This window comes from Pan troglodytes, chromosome 21, assembly GCF_028858775.2.
Source record: "Pan troglodytes isolate AG18354 chromosome 21, NHGRI_mPanTro3-v2.0_pri, whole genome shotgun sequence".
Lineage (NCBI taxonomy): Eukaryota > Metazoa > Chordata > Mammalia > Primates > Hominidae > Pan > Pan troglodytes.
The window spans coordinates 57187833-57209861 of record NC_072419.2 but is presented as its reverse complement, the minus strand read 5'-3'; the positions used below and the strand labels follow the sequence as shown (position 1 = coordinate 57209861).

Here is a 22029-nt window from a genome sequence, read left to right as displayed (position 1 = left end):
AGTTAATGGCCCCAACTCAGCAGCTGTTGCCACCCTCCCTGCTGAGAATGAACTAAACATGAAGTCTCCTAGGATTTAGTTTGTGACACATCTGATATATCGCCTCTTTTACTGCAAATATTTATTGGATGTCATATCTGTAAGCCTTTTCTAGGCAGAGATTCATTCATTCAGTCTGAATTTATTGAGTGCCTGCTTTGTTCTAGCCATTGACATAAATGTTAGAGATACAGCAGGGAAAAAAACCAAAGTTCCAGGGTCTCCCTTTGTAACGCAGGCTGGAGTATAGTGGCACCATCATAGCTCACTGCAACTCAAGCCATTCTCCCGCCTCAGCCTCCCAAGTAGCTGGGACTATAGGCATGCACCATCACACCTGGCTTTTTACGTATATATATACGTGTGTGTGTGTGTGTGTGTGTGTGTGTATGTGTGTATGTGTGTATGTATATATACACACATACACACACATATACGTATATATATGTATTTTTTTCAGGCTGGTCTTTAACTCTTGGGCTCAAGCAATCTTCCCACCTCAGCCTTCCAAAGTGCTGGGAGCTGTGAGCCACACCTGTGAGATGGCACCCTTGTCCTGCTGCATATTTTAAGAGTTCTGTTTAGTCCATCAATTGAGGTCAGGAAAATGAACGTGCTGAAAGATAATATGTAATGATAATAATTTGTAGACATAAATGCCAGCCGTGTCTGTTAACTATTTCAGGTGATATTGTACTAAATCTCTGAAATCACCTGTGATGAACTTTTAAAATAAATGAAACTTTTAAGTCACAGTGTAATTATAATTTTTGTATAATTGGTAGGTAATGTGATGAACCAGGCTGTTTATTTACCATTAGATTGTTGGTTTGCTATAAATGAACTACACCAGCATGAGAGAAAACAAAACTTCCTTAAAGTGCTAAAATTAAATTTTTCATCATTCTGTTACCTTTCAAAAGCTTTCCATTTCATTTTTCCAAGGACCTCTTCTCTTGTTCTTCTACTTTTGTAGCGGAAACTTAAGGTAATTTGAAATTTTAACATATGGGAATTCTCTGAAGATCTTTTCTCTACTGCCACATGCTCAAGTTTGCCAAACAAGATAGTTGAACGTCTCACTGAAGTAACCCAGCTGTACTAAATCTATTAGTTAAGGCAGAGTGAATCAGGGCCTTCATTGCCAAAAGTAATATAATATCCTGTTCCTGGCCTCTTGGAGTGGAGCAGATTTGCCAATAACGTGAACTCTCTACCATTTTTTTTTCTTTAAGTACTTAAAGGTTTTGGGGCCACCTAGGTTCCATTAATGTATTACCACTCATATTAAATGATTATAGTGTTAAAAATGGTCTGGAAATTTGTATAGACCTTCAAAATGCTGTGTGACATCCACGGTTTGTTCTAGAGGTTCTATCCTTTTCTGGGTAATATTAACAAATGCTTAATATTCACATTTTGGTAAAGAGATCCATCAGTGATAAATGCCCCTGATTTTGAACCCAGACCACCCTGCTGTTGAAATTATAAGCAGACTTTGTCTCCTTCCCTAATCAATACTGCTGCCTTAAATTTCCCAGTAGCCACTTTAAAAAAAAAAAGAATGTGTTTATTTTTAATTGTTGTAAAGTATACATAAACTTTACCATTTTAGCCTTTTTTAATCTTGCAGAACTGAAACTCTATACCTGTTAAACAATAACTCCTCTTTTCTTCCTTTACCCAGCCCCTGGCAACCACCATTTTACTTTTCTGTTGCTATGAATTTGTTTATTCTAAGTCCCTCATGAGTGGAATCATACAATATTTGGCCTTTTGTGATTGATTTTATTCATTTAGTATAATGTTTTCAAGGTTCATGTTGGAACATGTGTCGGTACTTTATTCCTTTTCATGGCTCAATCATATCCCATTATGTGGATATGACCACATTTCATTTATCATCAGTTGATTTCAGTTGTTCCTATTTTGGGGGTATTATGAATAATACTGCTGAGAATATTGATACACGAGTTTATGTGTGGTCCTGTGTTCCCGCTTCTCAATTGCTTATGTAACTTTTTGGACTTTTACTGTTCTCCCAGTTTGACTGGAGCCTGGAGGTAGTTGAGAACAGACCAGGCTCCTACCAACTCCCTCCTTTGAAAAAAAGGAAGTGTCTAGTTTCCCAAGGGACTTTCAGAAGAACATGCTTAGAGTATTCACAATGGGAAGATAATAAAGGGGAGACATAGGATACATCTGTTTTTTGAAAAGCTGGCCTGTTATTTAAGAATACCAAGGTTGTGGTTTTCATTTTACAAGATATTACCATTATGATTTGCATAGAAAGAGATTCTTCAAATGTGACTATCTAGTGACTCTTGGCCTCCATGGTGATGGTAAGAGTGATTTAAGACAAGTGTCCTTAGAGCTGAATTCTTCTCTGGATGTGTTGGAATCATCTGACTGACTTGAGATACGTACAGATTCTTAATTTCTGTGTTGCTGCTTCAGCTGGTTTGGCTGAGCCTTTTAATTTTTGAAGACCATTTCAACCTTGGGTATTGAAGTTCTGGCACTTTCAGATGTACGTAGGGAACATGCTGCTGTTTGTTTTTAGTGAATGCCAAAGAGAGAGTTTGGTCTGCATGGGTAGTGAGAGGAGTGCTGCATCTCAGGTCTGGAGGGTGGCCTCGAGACCCAGCTCGCTCATGGGCAAGCAGTTGCTTCACCTCAGCTGCTAATTTGTAGGAGAGAAGAGTTTAGATTAGGCAGCTCCTAGGTTCTTTCAGTGATTCAGAGTGCTGCTTTTTCATAACAGATTTCTGTTGATGGTGTGATTTGGAAGATGAATCTCAATCTTTTGACTTTCCTAAGGCCTGCACTGGACATTTGTTTTTTAGTTTTTGGTTTTGTTTTGTTTTTCCCCCTCATTTCAGAAACAGAATGCTTGTGTTCCTGCAGTTGAGGAGACCCTGAAGACTGGTGATTGTTACTTAGATTCCATCCAAACTATCTTTTTCCTCATCAGCTGAACAAGCTAATTCTGAAAAGGCACTGCATATTTTTAAAAATATTTTTTATGTCATATGTATGGAGTGGATGCCACTGACACAAATGTATTTTTCAGGAGCATTAATTGAAAAATAATGTCCAGAATTAGAGTAGTGTTGTCTCACTCGACCATCTCCTGAATATGTCACATCCGAATAACAGTTTATCCAGGGAACTAGGGAGACTGACAAGCTGGAGCTTATTCTTTGGAGAGTGGCCTATGAGATCATGGAAGGAATGGTGAGAAGAACTGATCCTGGTTAACTGGGAGAAGAGGGGCGTGTCTTAAAGTTTTGAAAGGCTGTCATGTGACTAGGGAATTTATAGCCTGAGAGCTATGGGCAGGTTACACAGCGTTGTAAAGCATAAACTTGTGAACAGAAGCTGTCCAGTGTGGAATGAGCTGCCTGATGGGATTTTGTGCCCCCTCTTACTTGAGGTGATCAGGCAACAATCTTTTAGAGCATCTTTTTTTTGTAGAAAGGATTCACACATGTTGATGGAAGGTGACAAAAAATATTACTTTGACTAAACGTTTTTGTAAAGAATGCTATATTTAGATAAATACCATCTTTCGCCTTGCATAAATTTACACTCCCAACTAAAGAAATAGTTATAAAAAATATTAATAATTGATAAGAGTTAAAAACTTGAAGAAAAGCAATGTTTATTTTTGGAGGCAGTTTTGTATTTGGTTATCTTTTATTATCAAACTGGGAGAATAGTAAAAGTCCAATGAAGTTAGTAAGAATAGAAGAATACAGAAACTGGTTACATTTCCTGCCTGCTTCTTATCTTTATTAAGAGTGTTATAATATGATTATCCTAGGCAATATAATTGATGTTCATTATTCAGATTTAGCTTTCAGTACATACGTGTCATCATTTGCAAAGTAGTTTTCTTTCTTATCTTCCTGGTTCTCTAACTCCCTCACCCCCCTTTTTAGCCTCAATATTACTGTACATTTTCCAGTAAACTTAAGGAAAGAGGATACTAAACTTTATTTTCTTACCTCTGTCTTGCTGCACAGTTTTATCTGCTAATCCAGAAGAACATTCTGCTCCTGGATAGTCAGAATTACGTGTTTTGTGGATTGGGGAGGGAGGGGAGGAAAAGGAGGAGGCATCAGAGCTGCCTTTCTATGAAGAGTTTCCGGCATCTGGAAGCTCTTTTGCCCAAGCTTATAGGAGAATGGAAATCAGCTACCTCTGTTCAGGGCGGTGTATTTTAGAAAAAGATTGAGTGGGGTGATTGTTTCCAGACTGGCTGTAGGCTCTCAATCTTAAAGCTGTGTAAGATTAATTTTTTAAAATGCAAATATATAAACCTTTTTGCAACTGGTTTGATTTAAATGTAGGGCTTAATGGCACATGTAAAGCAAATAAAGTATGTTCACTACTTCAGATGCAAATCCTAAAATAGGAAGAATAAGGGCTTATTGGCTATAAGAAGAAATAGGGTTTTACCGTGACCACAGTTTTTGACTCAATGAGTGATATAGACAGGTATTAAATATGTTGCTGAGGTAAAGGCAGGAAGGAAAGAAAATGCATAAATACAAGAATGATGTTTTTTTCTTTCAACATTTTATTTTTTAGTTTCTGAAATACAAATCAGAATACATTTTGTTACATAATCATTTTAACAAGCTTGACATTTTTTCAATATAAGCTGACTCGATATAGGTACTTGAAAACTTCCTTTTTAAAAAACCATACGTTTTATCTTGGCAAATAGCTCATCAAAAAAAAATACACGTGTACATGGGAAGTTGTTTTTCATTATTTTCGAGCACAACCCCCAACTTAAAATTTGGTCCACTGAAATACGTAAATATTCCTCCTATCACAAAAATAAAATCTCATGGTTGGGAAAAAAACAACTGTTTGGCATAGGCCTGAGTGAGCTTGAAAAACAAGTTAGGATGTTTAACTGTATGGAGGAACATCACGGAGTCCACCTAGAACCATCTAGCAGAACGACTAGCCTGTTGCTATTGGAGCTATTCTATTTCAGAGACTGATACAAGGTGCATGCTCGGAGGTTGCTGAAGATTAACAACAGCCACGGAATCACTTACTCAGAATTAGCCGAAATTCAGTATACAAGAATATGTGACAACAGTAGAACAGTCAGCAGTTACTCAGTGCCCAGAAAGCAAGCTGTAAGTTTAGAATAAGAACCTCAGCAGGAACAATAGTCAACATGTTTATAAGACTTTGAAGGTGAGAAAACATTTGTAGATGATGTCCTGTGCCCAAGTATGTTAGTTTCCAGGACACTGGGGACAGCATCACAACATAGAAAGTAAGAAGAAATCCAAGCTGTTTAACCTTCTACCATTCTCTTGAGTACTAAACCCAGGGCACCTTTGGCCACTTGCGGGGTTTCTTTTCTTCTTTATTCTCTATGTAAATATTGCTCCTTGAGACACCAGCAGTTTTGCTTCTTCCACTCTTATCACAGACTAAGTGTGGAGGAGTGTTACCCTCAGTGTCTTGGATGATTGTGGATGCTTTGTAGTACAGAAGGATATGAATCATCTTGAAGTTACCCTTGGCTGTGGCCTGGTGCTTTGCTGTAGCCTCATAATGATCCTTACCATCGGGATTAGCCCCACCTTCTAGTAACATGAGAGCAATCTCATGCCTGTTTTTGGAAGCTGCATGATGTAGGGGAGTAGAGCCATTTTGATTGACAGCATTCACTTGAGCACCTTTTCCCAGAAGGGCTTTTACAGTCTCATTCTGGCCAGCACAAACAGCAGTCTGAAGAGGAGACCAATCTCGCATAGTCTTTATCATTCACTGGCACTCCAAGTTGAAACAAAAATTCAACAATTTATGTATGTATGGCTGAGCATGCCCAATGCAATGCACTTCTGTCCTGGTCAGTTCTCATAGCCAGGGGTTTATTGGCCAGAATCCTCTCCTTCACCTCCTCCAGCTTCCCTCTGTAGGCCAAGTTGCAGACCATAAGTTTAGACACACACCCCTCTGTTTTGCTTTCCCAGGATTGATGTTTTCTTTCTGATTAGTTTTTATCTTAACAGGTACTAAATGTTTCCACAGAGACATAACAAAATCTGTTCTTTAAATAAATAAAATTATCGTCACAGGTAGCAGTTAACTGATGCTTTGATTCTGTTCATGAGAGTCAAATGCTTGTCCCTCTTAGAAAATTGCCAGCATAACTTAACATTTTTTAGTTAGATCATTGGTTTAAGGAAACTTCAAAAATCTTACTCTTAAACCCCAGTGGGGGTTGTAAGAGATATATAAAAATTCTTGGATCAGCATCAATTGGAATAATTTAAATATCGAGGATCTGAAATTCTTACATAGTAACTTGGGTTGATGTTATCAAAAAATGAAATTGTTTATATTGTAGTAGCCTGATTGTCTTCCTAATTTTTATTAACTTAGAAAATACAGATACCCTTTTTTTTTTTTTTTTTTTGAGACAGAGTCTCACTCTTGCCCAGGTTGGAGTGCAGTGGCGTGATCTCTGCTCACTGCAATCCCCACCTCCTAGGTTCAAACGATTCTCAGGCCTCAGCCTCCCAAATAGCTGGGATTACAGGTATGTGCCACCATGCCCAGCTAATTTTATTGTATTTTTAGTAGAGATGGGGTTTCGCCATGTTGGCCAGGCTGGTCGTGAATTCCTGGCCTCAAGTGATCACCCTCCTTGGCCTCCCAAACTGCTGGGATTACAGACATGAGCCATGGCGCCCATCCTGACAGCTGCCGTTTTCTTCACTAGTAATAGCGTCATTCCTAGCCCTTGATTCCACACTCTTCTCTTCTCCCAACCCCAGGTAAAAGATAATCCCAGAGAGACTATGTTTTTCTTTACAACTTTAGGGTAGAAATGTTTTTTAAAAAATCACAGTGTGAACTTTATTTTCTGATCCTTTAGGTTTACTGTGGATTCCCTATCACTTCATACTTTGATCAGACTAATAATAATTGGTGAAGATTTTCAGTAAACTATCAGAATTCTGCTATAGCCATCAAACTTCATGCTTTGGTTTGATTGCCCACTAGGCCCAGATTCTACATTTCAGTAACCTGCCACTTTTGCATAAATTTGCGTCATGGGCTTAGTTTAGATGAGTGACTATTTCGTGGAGGTACTTGGGGGCAGGGAACCTTTTTTTCTTTCAACCTGAGCACCTCTAGTTTTTATCTTTTTTATATTTCACCTAAGATTCCTTTGGAAACGGGTTTCACAGCTTTTAAAAAATAAAAAGTTTGAAGCTAGACGCAGTGGCTCACACCTGTAATCCCAGCACTTTGGGAGGCCAAGACAGGCAGATCACTTGAGGTCAGGAGTTCGAGACCAGCCTGGCCAACATGCTGAAACCCCATCTCTGCTAAAAATATAAAAAAAAATTAGCCCAGCCTGGTGGCGCGTGCCTGTAATCCCAGCTACTCGAGAGGCTGAGGTGGGAGAATCGCTGGAACCTGGGAGGCAGAGGTTGCAGTGAGCTGAGATTATGCCACTGCGCTGCAGCGTGGGTAACAGAGGGAGACTCCGTCTCAAAAAAAATAAGGTTTGAGAATCACTAGTTTAGGCTAAGTGCAGCTTATGTTTAGGTGTTAACCAGGAAGAAGTAAGGATCCTTGTGTAGCTCTCAGTGCAATATTAGATATGCTTTTCTTAGTGGAAATGAAAGTTTTGCATTCACTAGTGTAACTGATACATTAGTCATCACTTTGGGTTATGTTCAGGTTTTGGTTCCCGAACATTATAAAGTAGCAAAGTTTACACCTGCAGTTGAAGGAAAGTAGGACACACTATGACACACTAGAATCCTCACTTGGAGTAGTTTAAAATGTAATCTGGACAAGTTGGACTTAGAGGCTAGCTTTTTCTTCTGGCTTATCTGTGCCTGTTCAGAGGTAGCTGGGTTGTCTTTTGCTTATCTAAAACAGGCTTATCTTTTTGTTTGTTTTGTCTTTCTTTCAGATGATACTAGTAAATGCTTTTCTGCTTTTTTTCTGCCCCTAAAAATACAGACTATATGGTGCCATCCTTGATGTGGTAGCTCTGCAGAACTACCATAGACAAGCTCCACTAATTCTTGGTGTGCCAGATCCTGCAGACTTTACCTTGAGCCTGCTAAACTGGGACTGTCATCTGTTGGGTGATGCCATTGCACTCCAGCCTGGGCAACACGAGTGAAACTGTCTCAAAAAAAAAAAAGAAAAGAAAAGAAAAGAAATCTGGGTTTTAGTGTATCCATCACCCAAATAATGTACAAGGACATCTTTTTCAGTTAGCGTTGCTAGGAAAATTGGATTGCCATAGTGCAGAAGAATGAAACTAGACCCTTATCTCTCACCGTATACGGAAATCAACTCAAGATAGAAAAAAGACTCAAAGTGAGACCTGAAACTAGGGAAACCTGGGGGAAACTCTCATGGACATTGGTCTAGGCAAAGAATTCATGACTAAGACCTCAAAAGCACAAGCAACAAAACCAAAAATAGATGGGACTTAAACTGAAAAAGTTTCTGCACAGATACAAATATCATGCATATGGTTTTAATTTATCTGTAGCCTAGGGCCTAGATGAATCTTAGATTTTCATTCCAGCTGTCTGACTCTTGCTTTGTAAGAAAGCACATGAATAGGATATGGGCCTGGATTAGTAAAACGTTAATGTTTGGGCCCTAATCAGTAGATGTGGGTATAATTTGCAAAGACTAATAGGAATGAGTATGGCTAGTTCACTCAACAGTGTTAGTCTCCAGAATTGAATGTTGGCTGGGCACGGTGGCCCATACCTGTAATCCCAACACTTTGCGGGGCCGAGGTGGGAAGATCACTTGAGCTCAAGAGTTGGAGACCAGCCTGGGCAGCATAGGGAGGACCCCTATTAAATTTTTTTTAAAAATTAGCTGAATGTGGTGGCGCATACCTCTAGTCTCATCTACTTGCGAGGCTGAGGCAGAAGGATTGCTTGAGCCTGGAGAATTGAGGCTGCAGTGAGCTGTGATCATAACACTGCACTCCAGCCTGGATAACACAGAGTGAGACCGTTTCTCAAAAATAATAATAATTGAATGTTTACATGTAGTTCATCAGATGGCATGTGCTTACCAAAAAGCTAGTTACTCTCTATTTATTTAGAGGCAGGGCCTTACTCTGTCACCCAGGCTGGAGTGCAGTGGCACGATCATTGCCCACTGCAGTCTTGAACTCCTGGGCTCAAGTGATCCTCCCACCTCAGCCGCCTGTATATCTAGGACCACAGGTCCACACCCATGCTTTCTTATAGAAACATAGGTCTTGCTGTGTTGCTCAGTCTGGTCTTGAACTCAGCCCTCTAACATGCTGGGGTTATGGGTGTGAGACATTGCACCCACACCTAGTTACTTTCAGTCGTAAATAAAATACTTGGAAATGTTAATTCTGTTATTAATAGGTCATTGAGCTTTCTCTGAATTCTAGAATTTAGGGTGTTTAACTCTTTTCATATAGTGTTTTTTGTTTTTTTACTTCATGAAATCAGAGTCAAAGCATTTTTTAGAGTAACTTTCATCTTACAAACTCCTGTTCTTTCTACTAGACTCAGTTCACAAGTGTAATTATTTTGCATAAATACCCTATCTTCCCTCTTATTTATTCACTTTCTCTTCTGTGTCCGCCTGCCCAGTGGGTCTGTCAAGACTTTTGGTTGTGAGTGACATGAACTTAGCTTAGGCAGAAACGATAATGTGTGTGTTTATATATTGGAAAAGGCTGGCATAGGGAAGTGCTGTTCTTCGGGCACAGCTGGATTGAGGACCTTAAACAATATCAATAGGAATTGTTCCCTTTGCTTCCTTCATGTGATGGCAGGTCTCAACTCTCCTTTTCAGCGTCACTGTCATCCCTGTTCGGGGGACATGTCCAACTCTACTGGTCATTATCTTACATAGATGAAATATTCTTAACTAGTCAAACTGAGTCATGTATACTCTGCTCTGCTGGAAAAGTGACTTTCTGTCTTCCATCAATCGTGGCAGAGGCGTTTCCAAGAGGAGGCTGGGCAGGCAAAAACAAGTGTCTAAACCCTACTGATTGAGGGCTGGCTATGTGTATTCTAGGCTGGAAGAAATGGACTGTTGAAGGGGAAGAAGAACCATGTCTTACTCATCTCTCTATTCCTAGCACAGTTGAGTGGCTAAGTGCAAGTGCTCTGAAAATGATTGTCTAACAGATGAACAATATATAGGTTTGTTAAATTGGATGTTTTTCTTTTTTTATGTCATGAGCTGAAAGGTTCGGCTGAAGGGAGCTAGTTCTCCTTGGTGTTGGAATAATGATGCTCATCTGATTTTCTTTTTCTTTTCTTTTTTTTTTTTTTTGAGACAGAGTTTTACTCTTGTCGCCCACAGGCTGGAGTGCAACGGTGCAATTTCGGCTCACCACAACCTCCGCCTCTGGAGTTCAAGCGATTCTCCTGCCTCAGCCTTCCTAGTAGTAGGATTACAGACATGTGCCACCATGCCCAGCTAATTTTGTATTTTTAGCAGAGACGGGGTTTCTCCATGTTGGTCAGGCTACTCTCCTGACCCTCAGGTGTTCCGCCCGCCTCGGCCTCCCAAAGTGCTGGGATTATAGGCGTGAGCCACCATGCCTGGCAAATTTTTTTTTTTTTTAAATGGCCATCCTAATGAGGCAAAAGAGAAGGGATTAGCTATCCTTCTGTATGTCAAAACCCATCTCTGGGACAATTTTTGGCATTAGTGTTAAGGTTTCTTTCTCCCTAAGAGTAATAATTACCTATATTTTAGTTTTTAGCTCTCTTTGCATTCGAAAGTGAGGAAAGGGCCCTGAATTTCAGGCAGAGACAATTTCTTATCTATTCTGTTCCCACCCCTCAGTTACTTAAGTATGGATCCCTTGTCCACATTTATAAAGGAGAATCAAATAGATAACTTTTTTTTTTCTTTTTTTGCAGACAGAGTCTCACTCTGTCGCCCAGGCTGGAGTGCAGTGGCTCGATCTCAGCTCACTGCAAGCTCTGCCTCCTGGGTTCACACCATTCTCCTATCTCAGCCTCCCAAGTAGCTGGGACTACAGGTGCCCACCACCACGCCCAGCTAATTTTTTGTATTTTTAGTAGAGACGGGGTTTCACCATGTTAGCCAGGATGGTCTCGATCTCCTGACCTCGTGATTCGCCCGCCTTGGCCTCCCAAAGTGCTGGGATTACAGGCGTGAGCCACCGCGCCCAGCCTAGATAACATTAATGAACCCTGGAGCCAGCTATTGATTTGAACAGCAAGCAGTAGCTGCAAAGAAACATAGGGTCCTTCTCTTCTTTTTCTTATCACCCATAATGATTGACTGATAGAGTTTGGTTGAAACTTTTTTCCAAAGAATTGTCTGGCTTGTTATAGTTCAAAACACTCACAAGAAAGGGTAACAGTGGCCCCTTCTGGGATGGGGAGCTGCGTGGCTGGAGGGATAAGAGTGAGAAGGAAGCCTTCTTTGCTTATATTTCTGAATTGTGTGCTTGTTTTATCTACTGAGAAAAGTATTTAAAGCAAAAAAAAAACAAAAATCTTTGCAAATGCTTTTGAAGGTGCCAATGTATATGACTGTTACTTCAGCTGCAAATGGAGAAAATCTTAGAGAAATGATCTCCATGAACAAATGCATGGAGGGCACACTTTGTTCTGGAGAAAGGGAGATTATGGAATTTCCAAGGTTATTAGGAATGTCAGAAATATGCATATGAAGAGCATTATAATCTTTACACTGAAAGTTGTAGAATGTTCTGAGTTAACGTGAACATACATTCCTGGCCAGGCATGGTGGTGCACACCTGTAATCCCAGCACTTTGGGAGGCCAAAGCCAGCAGATCACTTGAGCTCAGGAGTTCAGGACCAGCTTGGGCAACATGGCAACACCCCATCTCTACAAAAAAAAAAAAACAAAAAACACACACACAAAATATAGCCAGGCGTCTAGGTAGTGTGCACCTGTAGTCCCAGCTGCCTGGTGGGGCTGAGGTGGGAAGATCACTTGTGCCCAGGAAGTCAAGGCTGCAGTGAGCTATGATTACACCACTACACTCCAGCCTGGATGAAATGTGGAACCCTGGCCAGGCGCAGTGGCTCACGCCTGTAATCCCAGCACTTTGGGAGGCTGAGGCAGGTGGATCACCTGAGGTCAGGAGTTTGAGACCAGCCTGGCCAACATGGTGAAGCCCTGTCTCTATTAAAAATACAAAAATTAGCACAATGTGGTGGTACGCGCCTGTAGTCCCAGCTACTCAGGAGGTTGAGGAAGGAGAATTGCTTGAGCCTGGGAGGCAGAGGTTGCAGTGAGCCAAGATTTGTGCCATTGCACTCCAGCCTGGGCAACAAGAGCAAAACTCCGTCTCAAAAAAAAAAAAAAAAATGCCGGGCGCGGTGGCTGTAATCCCAGCACTTTGGGAGGCTGAGATGGGCGGATCACGAGGTCAGGAGATCAAGACCATCCTGGCTAAACGGTGAAACCCCACCTCTACTAAAAATACAAAAAATTAGCCGGGCATGGTGGTGGCGCCTGTAGTCCCAGCTACTCGGGAGGCTGAGGCAGGAGTATGGTGTGAACCTGGGAGGCGGAACTTGCAGTGAGCCAAGATCGTGCCACTGCACTCCAGCCTGGGTGACAGAGCGAGACTGTCTCAAAAAAAAAAAAAAAAAAAAAAAATGGAACCGTGTCTCAAAAAAAAAATACAGATTTCTCCTAGTTGCCAAGCCTACAGCAAAATAACATTTTTTGGTACAGCATTTCCCAGTAAGCAGTGTCACTGCTTTATTTATAAGCCTTTTAAATTCAAAATAGATAAGTAAACCCAACACCAACTCTGTGGCTGAAATACCGCTTTTTATAAATTACAAGTTTCTTACAACTAAGTTCCCTTATGGGCATACTCAACTTTTTCAGAAAAAAATACCTACCAGGCAGTGAGATGCTTCATCTTAATGTCTTAAACCGACTTTTTAAGCTGTGGGTAGGCACTTAGAAGAATGGGTTTTTCTTTCCCCCAGGCTGCCGCTTGATTCTTTTTTATGTTTTCTATAGACTAATGACCCCAGTGGTGGCTGCATTTCCAAATCTTTATGTCTTTGTTTTTCTGAGATTGTTGAGCCACTCATCCAGGAGGCAGGGAAACCATTAATGGCTGGCTTCTGGACACATCTGTTACGAAGTGTGAAGCAGAGTTAACTCAGGAAGTTCCCAAAGAACTAAATTTTGGCCCATGGAGAGTTTATGAAATGAACAGAGAAACAAGATGTCTCTTCCCAGTCTTAGGTATCTGTGGGCATCCATTTTAATACCTGGTTTCTTCAGAATTAGCCTGTGACACTTTTCTGGATTTCTGAAATATTTTTCTAGCATGTGCTTCTCTAAAAGACCTGGTCGGTAGTAACTGTATGTGTTTTTTGTTTGTCTGTTTTTGAGATGGAATCTCGCTCTGTCGCCATGCTGGAGTGCAGTGGTGTGATCTTGGCTCACTGCAACCTCTGCCTCCCGGGTTCAAGCAATTCTCCTGCCTCAGCCTCCCGAGTAGCTGGGATTACAGGCACGTGCCACTACGTCCAGCTAATTTTTTGTATTTTTAGTAGAGTCGGGGTTTCACCATGTTGGCCAGGTTGGTCTCGATCTCTTGACCTCGTGATCTGCCCTCCTCGGCCTCCTAAAGTGTTGGGATTACAGGCGTGAGGCACCATGCCCAGTGTGTAGTAACTGTTTTAAATTAAGCAAGTGATAAAGAATTTGCTGGTTTTAAGCCACCACAAAAGATGGTTTAAAACAATTTAGCAATAAAATTTGGACAAAAAATAATTGATTTGGTCTTAATTTATATCAGAAGTGACTTCTAAGTCTGTAGTTGGCTTCACAATATGCAGATTATTAGCATAGCAGAGAGAGGAGGGGACACCATAGTCATTGCTTCATAGTGAGCAGCAATTCTATCTTGAGCATGATAAGGCCTAGAAGGTTTTTTTGAAATACTTTTCATTTTCGGCCCCAATTAGACTTTGATACTTCATATAGAATATTTTGAGACTTCTAAGTTAGAGTAACATACCCAGTTTCAAAATTTCTAGGGGTTACTCTTTGATTTTGGTAGATTTCACTCTTTCTCCTTTTATTTTCCCTTTTTTTATAGTTAACGTTGATTTTGGATTAGAATAATAAATGAGGCAGCATTTTATTACATTTGGATTAGTTGACTTGCCATTTACAGATGATATTGGTATTACAGAGTAACAGCCTTTGTTAATTAGAAAACTGGATTTGCATATATTAAATTTTAATTCCTGGTGCTTTGTCTTCTGTTTTTGCTGTTTTGGGTTTTAGAACTACTTTATATCCTGCGAAATTGTGTTAGATTTGGATTATTAAATTGATAAATTTTTACCATATTATGGGAAGCATTTCTGATCTCATTAGAAACCATACATATTCTCAGCTGCCCAGGTTTTACTGATTTTATTTTCTCATTAAAGACAAACTTTTGTTTTAAGGAACTTGGGAAAGTTGATATGAATTTCTAATTTAATGTATTAGGTCATTAAAATAATTTTTGAGTTCCCTTAGACACATACAGGCTTTTCATTTTTTTCAAAAGTATCCTCCTTAAAGTCTGTAACAGTTAACATTTTTGAGTACCTTTGCCCAGGTATGTTGCAGGCAGGGGTGGAGTGGGGGCATGCATTGGTCGAGTCACATATCATTACTGTATTTAGTTTGGGGAGTATACAGAAACTTAAGGTGTTTTTGTTTTTGTTTTTGTTTTAAAGAATACTATAGCAGTAGGCAGGACAGTTCCAATTCAACAAAAACCTCTTTACCCTGGCACTCAAAACTGTAATGATGATGAACTGGTAAGCATTTTTCTGTTTTCAGATGTTCAACATCAAAATGAGAAAAGCACTAACACTTGATTTAAAAATAATTGATTGCTAGTATTTCTCTAATTTTCATCTTGAAGTTCATTACTGAACTGTTTTTTTTTTAAGTCTTATCAGAATTATGCCAGATTAGACTCATAGTCAAAATGTCCTGTTAAAAACTGGGAAAATCAGAGAGTACTTATTTTGCCTGCCTGCTTTAAGTATTCAAAATATAGTAGATATGTGCTCGGCTCAGTGGCTCACGCCTATAATCCCAGCACTTTGGGGTGCCAAGGCAGGAGGATGGCTTGAGTCCAGGAGTTTGTGACCAGCCTTGGCAACATAGTGAGACCTAGTCTCTACAAAAAAATTTTAAAAATTAGTTGGGCATAGTGGCGCACTCCTGGAGTCCCTTCCTCTTGGGAAGCTGAGGTGAGAGGATCACTTGAGCCCAGAAGGTTGAGGCTATGGTGAATCGTGAGTGCACTGCAGTCAATGAACCATGAGTGCACTGCACTCCAGCCTGCGCGACAGAGCAAGACTCTGTCTTAAGAAAAGGAAGGAAGGATGGATGGATGGATATATCAAGCCATATGCACATGAAAGCAGGTGTGTGTCTGTGTGTGTACACACTAGATGAGGATATCTATGCACCTTTTTTGTCAGATGGGTAGGTTTTATGATCCTATCGTCAGTGGAATTAGTAAATATTACAAGTTGTACGTGTTTTGACTTTGACTTAAATTTTTTTTTCCAATAGAAACTATGTTCCAACTTCCTGTCAACAATCTTGGCAGTTTAAGAAAAGCCCGGAAAACTGTGAAAAAAATACTTAGTGACATTGGGTTGGAATACTGTAAAGAACATATAGAAGTAAGTAGCATGTCATTTTTAAATTTTAACATGACTCAGCTTCTGATCCATTACTTTGTGTCAGTGGCCAAGATGGCTCAATCTTAGATGTGATTCTGAATTTCAGCCACAGCAGTAGCTTCACAAAAACATTCTCAATAGCATTAACTTGTGCCTTTCTCCCTAAAATGGGCTTTTTCATTTTTGCATCCGGAAGCAGAAGGCTACCATTGAGGACTTAAGCATGTCAGGCATTGAACTAGGTGCCGTAAAGTTGTCTATACATTTAATCCTTAGAACAACCATGGAGGCGGGAGGCAGTGTAGCAATTCTTATCTCCACTTCACAGATGAAGAACAAATAAATAGGCCCAGCCTTGCAGCTGAGAAAGTGGCAGTGTCTGTGGGACTCAAAGCCTATTCTCATTCTGATACGCCTGAATGTTCTGGTTGACCTTCTTCTAATTGTTGAGGCATGCTTGTGTGGGTGCTTGTTGTCTCTTTCCTTAGGATTTGAGCATTTGTTGCCCCTTTTGACCCATCATAGACTATTACTTTCCCCCTTGTATAACAGTTTGGGCTTTATGAACTGTTTTTCAAGCTGTTTTATTCTATGAGCTTTATAACAGCTCTGTGGGATAGCCATGCAGTGGTCTCCTTTTCAACATCTCACTGTTCCAGGTCTTATGGTTTGTTGGTCAGAGCCCCTGATTGAAAAGAAATGTTTGAAGCTGTTTCCCCCACTAACCTTTAAGTTCTAGGTGGCTAGGGAACATAGCTACCTTGTTTATCCATTTAGCCCCAGCACCTAGCACAGTGTTTTGCACATAATAGGTGATCAGTAAGTGTTTGAATGGAATTGGAAGTAAAAAAGCAAATTCATTCATACAACAGGTTTTCTTATTTTGAGTTCCACTAATAATACTTGAAGAGTATGGCATGGAAACAGAAGCTGCTCAAAAGTTGACTTCTCTAGTCACGTTGTTCCAAGTGTGGAAGTAGCCCTTCTCCAACCCCAGAGTTCAGGTAGATCTGCCCAAATGAAACAGTCCATTCACTTTGCACTCTGTGGGGTCATCTTCATAGAAATAATTAATGCCAACATCACAGTACATTTTCTGTCATGCATTTGATTTGTTCCTCCTATGATTATTTATGTGTAGACTTCGTTTTCCACCTTGAACTGTGAACTTTTTAGGAACAAGTGGGATTTTACCCTAAGACTTTTAATCTTCCTAGTCTGGAGGGAAGTGGACCATTAAATTTTTACATGAGAGTATAAATTTAACATCATACTGCTTAACTTTCTTTGAATAGCTTTCTTTCTGCCTTTTTGGGTTTGAAATTTGAGTTTTCTTCCTGATCTGATCTCCTGCCCCCTCCCCTCGAAAAAAATCTTTTTTTTTTTTTTTGCACAGAACCAGAAATCATATTTGCAGTGCTGTAAGCAAACATTGCTATTTTAGACACCATTCCAGTACTGTAACTGACGAGTTAGAGTACAGTACTCTAATGAAAAGTGCTTTGATATTAGTGTGTGGCTGAATTTTTTACTTAATTAGAACTTCCAGCAATTTCCTTGGAAACCTGACTGACCATCAGGAAAGTGGTTGGTTGATATAAAATGTAGACTGCAACTTCCATATGCCTTTTTATATTTAAGAGCCTTATCACTCCTAGTTTAAGTCCTTGTTGACGTTGGTTTTCCTGTGCCTCTCCCCATCTTAGTTAAGAGGTGAGATTTACATGTAAGATTGGGTTAGCGTTTATACCACTATGTTTTTGTAAACTTATTTCACTGTTTTCTAGGATTTTAAACAATTTGAACCTAATGACTTTTATTTGAAAAACACTACATGGGAGGATGTAGGACTGTGGGACCCATCGCTTACGAAAAACCAGGTAAGTGGCACAGGGGACTCCTCAGGTGGCAGCATGCTTGGTGTACTCCCTTTTCAGCTCTAGGCCTTTTATGGCGGTGCAGTGATTGCGGGCAAGTGCCAAACATCCAAAGTGTCAAAATTGCATTTCATATTTTCCTGACCAGTGGGAAGACTAAGAAAAACTTCTTGTCCTTTTTTGTCATTGGACTAAAACTTGAGGTGTAAGAAGAAACAAAATTTTGTTACTTAAAAGTTACGAAGCCTGCTGTATCCCACCATTTCCCCTAAAAGTGCTCTGGCTCTATTTTTCTGCATCTGTGTTGCCATTCTTGTTTTTTCTGCACAGAAAAAGACAAGACCCTTCCTTACATTTAAGCTTTTCTTATTTCCCTATGTTGATGGCACCCAACTTCTATGGGAGGCCTGGGGAAGTGACTCTGTAGGATGTCAGTGACAGAGAGATAAAACTTTACAAATTGGCATTAAAAACAATATTAGCACTGCCAGCAAGTATCAATAGATGATGATGATGTCATATAGGTGATATTTCCTTCTGCACAGAGAGAGGTAATTGTCAATTTAATTTTTACCATTACCTATTTTAGGAGTGATTCTCATTCTGCATTAATGATCTGTTCATCTATCGGAACATACTTTTCAGGAAATTAGTACTCAGATATTTGATTTTTTTTTTTTTTTTTTTTTTTAATACCCGAGGCAAAGTTACTAACCAGCAGTCTTAGAATGAGAATACTTTCCACTGGGACACATCATTTATTTAATTCAGTTTTATCAATCTGAAAGCCTCATAGCTGAATACTAAAGAAGAGTTGAGCTTTGAGGAGAAGCAGAGTATTTCATCATGGTTCAAACCAGTATCTGAAACAAGTAGGTTTCTAGAGAGAAAAGATAATCTCTTGCCAAGCATGTCAGTTCACCTGCCTTCACCAAAGGACTGACTGCATAGGTGTTAACAATCATAATTCTGAAAGTTGCTCTTTGATATCAGTATATTCTATAATGTATTATTGGCTTTTAAATACCACACCCTCCTCACAGTCTGTAGGACATTTTTATTTAACTTCTTGATTTGAATCAAAGCAGCTATTACTTCATTAGCTCTTTTGAAGTGTTCTTGGTTGAGAAGGAACAGCAAGGCTTATAGAAGAAAGCCAACTTTTCAAATCAGTCTTTCTTTTGATCAGTGCTGAATCTGATACTACACTGTACTTTAATCAGAGGAAAAAATGGAGATGTGCCTTTTTTCTATGAAAATTTATCCATAATGGGGAAAGGAATAAAAGATATAGCTTTATCTCTTGTAATTGTCTAATTGCACTAAAACATCGTGGGCCCTGAATTTTACCGCAGTCATTCACCACATAACGACATTTTGGTCAGTGACGAACTACATCTACAACAGTGGTCCCATAAGAATATAATTGAGCTGAAAAACTTGCTACCTTATGACATCATAGCGCAACATATGACTCATGTTTGTAGTGATACTAATGTAAACACACCTGTGCTGCCAGTCATAGAAGTATAGCACATACAGTTATTTACAGCATATAATACCGTCGTGCATTGCTTAATGATGGGATGCATTCTGAGAAATGCCCTGTTAGGTGATGTCATTGTTGTACAAACATCATAAAGGGTACTTACACAGACCTAGGTGGTATAGCCTCCTATTACCCCTACGCTATATGGTATGGCCTGTTGCTCCTAGGCTACAAACTTGTATGGCATGTTACTATAAGAGAATACTATATACTGAATACTATAAGAGTGATTAACACAATGGTAAGTATTTGTGTTTCTAAACATAGTGAAGCATAGAAAAGATACAGTAAAAATACAATATAAAAGAAAAATTGGTACACCTATATTGGGCACTTGCAGGACTGGAAGTTGCTCTGAGTGGTGACTGAATATGAAAGGACATTATTGTACATCACTGTAGACTTTATAAACACACTTAGGCTACATAAAAAATAAAACTTTAAAATTCTTAACTTTTGAATCTTTTGTAATAACACTTAGCTTAAAACACAAACAACGGCAACCTGCTCGGGTCCCCTTCCACACTGCGGAAGCTTTGTCCTTTCACTCTTCATAATGAATCTTGCTACCGCTCCAAAAAAAAAAAAATTGTACAGCTGTATAAAAATATTTTGTCTTCATATACTTACAGGCTTTTTCCTAGTCTTAAACTTTTTTTTTTTTTTTAACTTTTTAAACTGTTGTTAAAAACTAAGACACAGACATAATTAGCCTAGGCCTACACAGGGTCAAGATCAATGGTATTACCATTGCCACCTTCACAGCTTGTCTCACTGGAAGGTTTTCAGGAGCAGTAACACACATGGAGCCATCATTTCCTGTGATGGCAGTGTCGTCTTCTAGATACCTCCTGAAGGATCTGGCTGAGGCTGTTTTAGAGTTAACTTTTTAAAAAAATATATAGAAGTAAGTGGTACACTCAAATAATGATTAAAAACTCATTACCGGCCGGGCGCGGGGCTCATGCCTATAATCCCAGCACTTTGGGAGGCCGAGGCAGGTGGATCGCCTGAGGTCAGGAGTTCGAGACCAGCCTGGCCAACATGGTGAAACCCCCTCTCTACTAAAAATACAAAAATTTGCCAGGTGTGGTGGCAGATGCCTGTAATCCCAGCTACTCGAGGTTGGAAGTGGGAGCGGGGGAGGCAGGAGAATCGCTTGAACCTGGGAGGTGGAGGTTGCAGTGAGCTGAGATCGTGCCATCGCACTCCAGCCTGGGGGACAAAAGCAAGACTTCATCTCAAAAAAAAAAAAAAAAAACCTCATTACCAAAATCCTTGCATACTTAAGTCCCACAGTTGGCCCTGGAGAACCTGCATATACCAAAAGCTAGCCCTCTGTATAAGAGGGTTTGAGCATCCTAAGAATACTCTATCTTTGATCTACATTTGTTTGGAAAAAATCCACATATAAGCAGTTCAAACCTATGTTGTTGAAGAGTCAACTATATAGTAAATACTAGGTGACAGAAATTTTTCAGCCCCGTTATAATCTTGGGGGAACATAGTCGCATATGCAGTCTGTACTAGACAGAGAACATCAGCACATGACTTCCTGATAATGACAGTTAAAAACCGTATTGCCAGTTTATGTATTTACTATATATACTTTTTATTTTAGAGTGTACTCCTTTTTAAAACAGCTTTTCATGGTAACTGGTAGCAGCCTCATACAGCTTGTGTTCACTGTGTCTCTTGATTGCATCATTCTTGTGCATGGTTTAATCTCATGGTATTTTGTTCATCATGGCCCCTAAGCATACAAAATCCATAATGTTGCCAGTAAGGGGCCATGTTGAGTGATTGACCTGGAAACAGAAGTGATTAAGGACTACGAAGGTGGAGAATCAGTGATGGTTATTTCTTGCCAGTCAGGCTTGTCCCATTTTACCATAGCTATGATCTTGAAGAACAAGAACAAAGTGACAGAAGCTGTTAAAGCATCTTCTTCATTGAAGGCAATGAGACTAACAAAAATTCAAGAAGGGCCTTTATCAGACACACACAAGCTTCTGATGACCTGGATTGAAGAGCAGACACAGGTGCACACGGTGCTGTGTACCTCTCAGCACCATGATGATCCCAAAGCAAAAAGTGTGTTTGAGGTGTTGAAAGAAAAGGCTGGACCTGGCTGTGATGTTGAATTGACTGCTAGTTCTGGGTGGTGTAAACAATTCAAGAATCGTTATTCATTACATAATGGGAAAGTGGTGAGTTTGTGAGTGCTGATGTAAAGGCAGCTGAAGAATTTTGGGAAACTCTAGATAAGCTGAGTCTGGAGGAAAATCACTTGCCAGAACAAATTTTCAATATGGATGAAACCTTTCTATTCTGGAAACAGATGCCTGAAAGGACTTTGATCCATGAGGAGACCAAAGCAATGCCAGGCTTCAAGTCTTTTAAGGACTGGATGACAGTCTTGCTTGGGGGCAATGTTGCAGGCCACAAATTGAAACCCTTTGTGATTTGGCATGGTGAGAACCCTAGGGGCTTCAAGCATATCAATACACACACACTTGGCCAGTGCACTGCAGGAGACATAAGAAGTCGTGGGTGACCCTGCTCCTCTTTCAAGATGCCCTCCTGAATAGATATGCCTGCAAAGTGGAGAAGTAGTATTGAGAGAATAACATACTCTTCAAGTTTTTGCTTATTGTCGATGATAAGCAAATGCCTCCTTTAAGTGGTGTTTTTCATCCCAGTATCAAACACCACCTCTTTGATCCAACTGATGGAGTTACAGCAGCTTTTAAGGCGTACTATCTGAGAAAGGCCTTTGTCCTGTCGTCGCAGCCTAGG

General features: G+C 39.9%; 1 protein-coding gene and 1 pseudogene across 6 annotated transcripts in view; one reads left to right on the top strand and one right to left on the bottom strand.

Annotated features, from left to right (window-relative positions):
• ADNP (activity dependent neuroprotector homeobox) overlaps positions 1-22029 on the top strand; it is a 41111-nt gene that overhangs the window by 11746 nt on the left and 7336 nt on the right. For 3 of the 6 annotated variants that reach the window (XM_016938135.4, XM_016938132.4, XM_063803108.1), the window contains 2 exons: positions 15692-15804; positions 17592-17684. In XM_016938135.4, coding sequence (XP_016793624.1) covers positions 15697-15804; positions 17592-17684 — 201 coding nt within the window. In that variant the 5' untranslated portion in view covers positions 15692-15696. Of the gene's footprint in view, positions 1-14817; positions 14923-15691; positions 15805-17591; positions 17685-22029 lie in introns of those variants that run through there. The other 3 variants (XM_016938134.4, XM_054674602.2, XM_016938136.4) reach the window with 3 other exon arrangements.
• LOC104003635 (26S proteasome non-ATPase regulatory subunit 10-like) lies at positions 5265-14753 on the bottom strand (annotated as a pseudogene).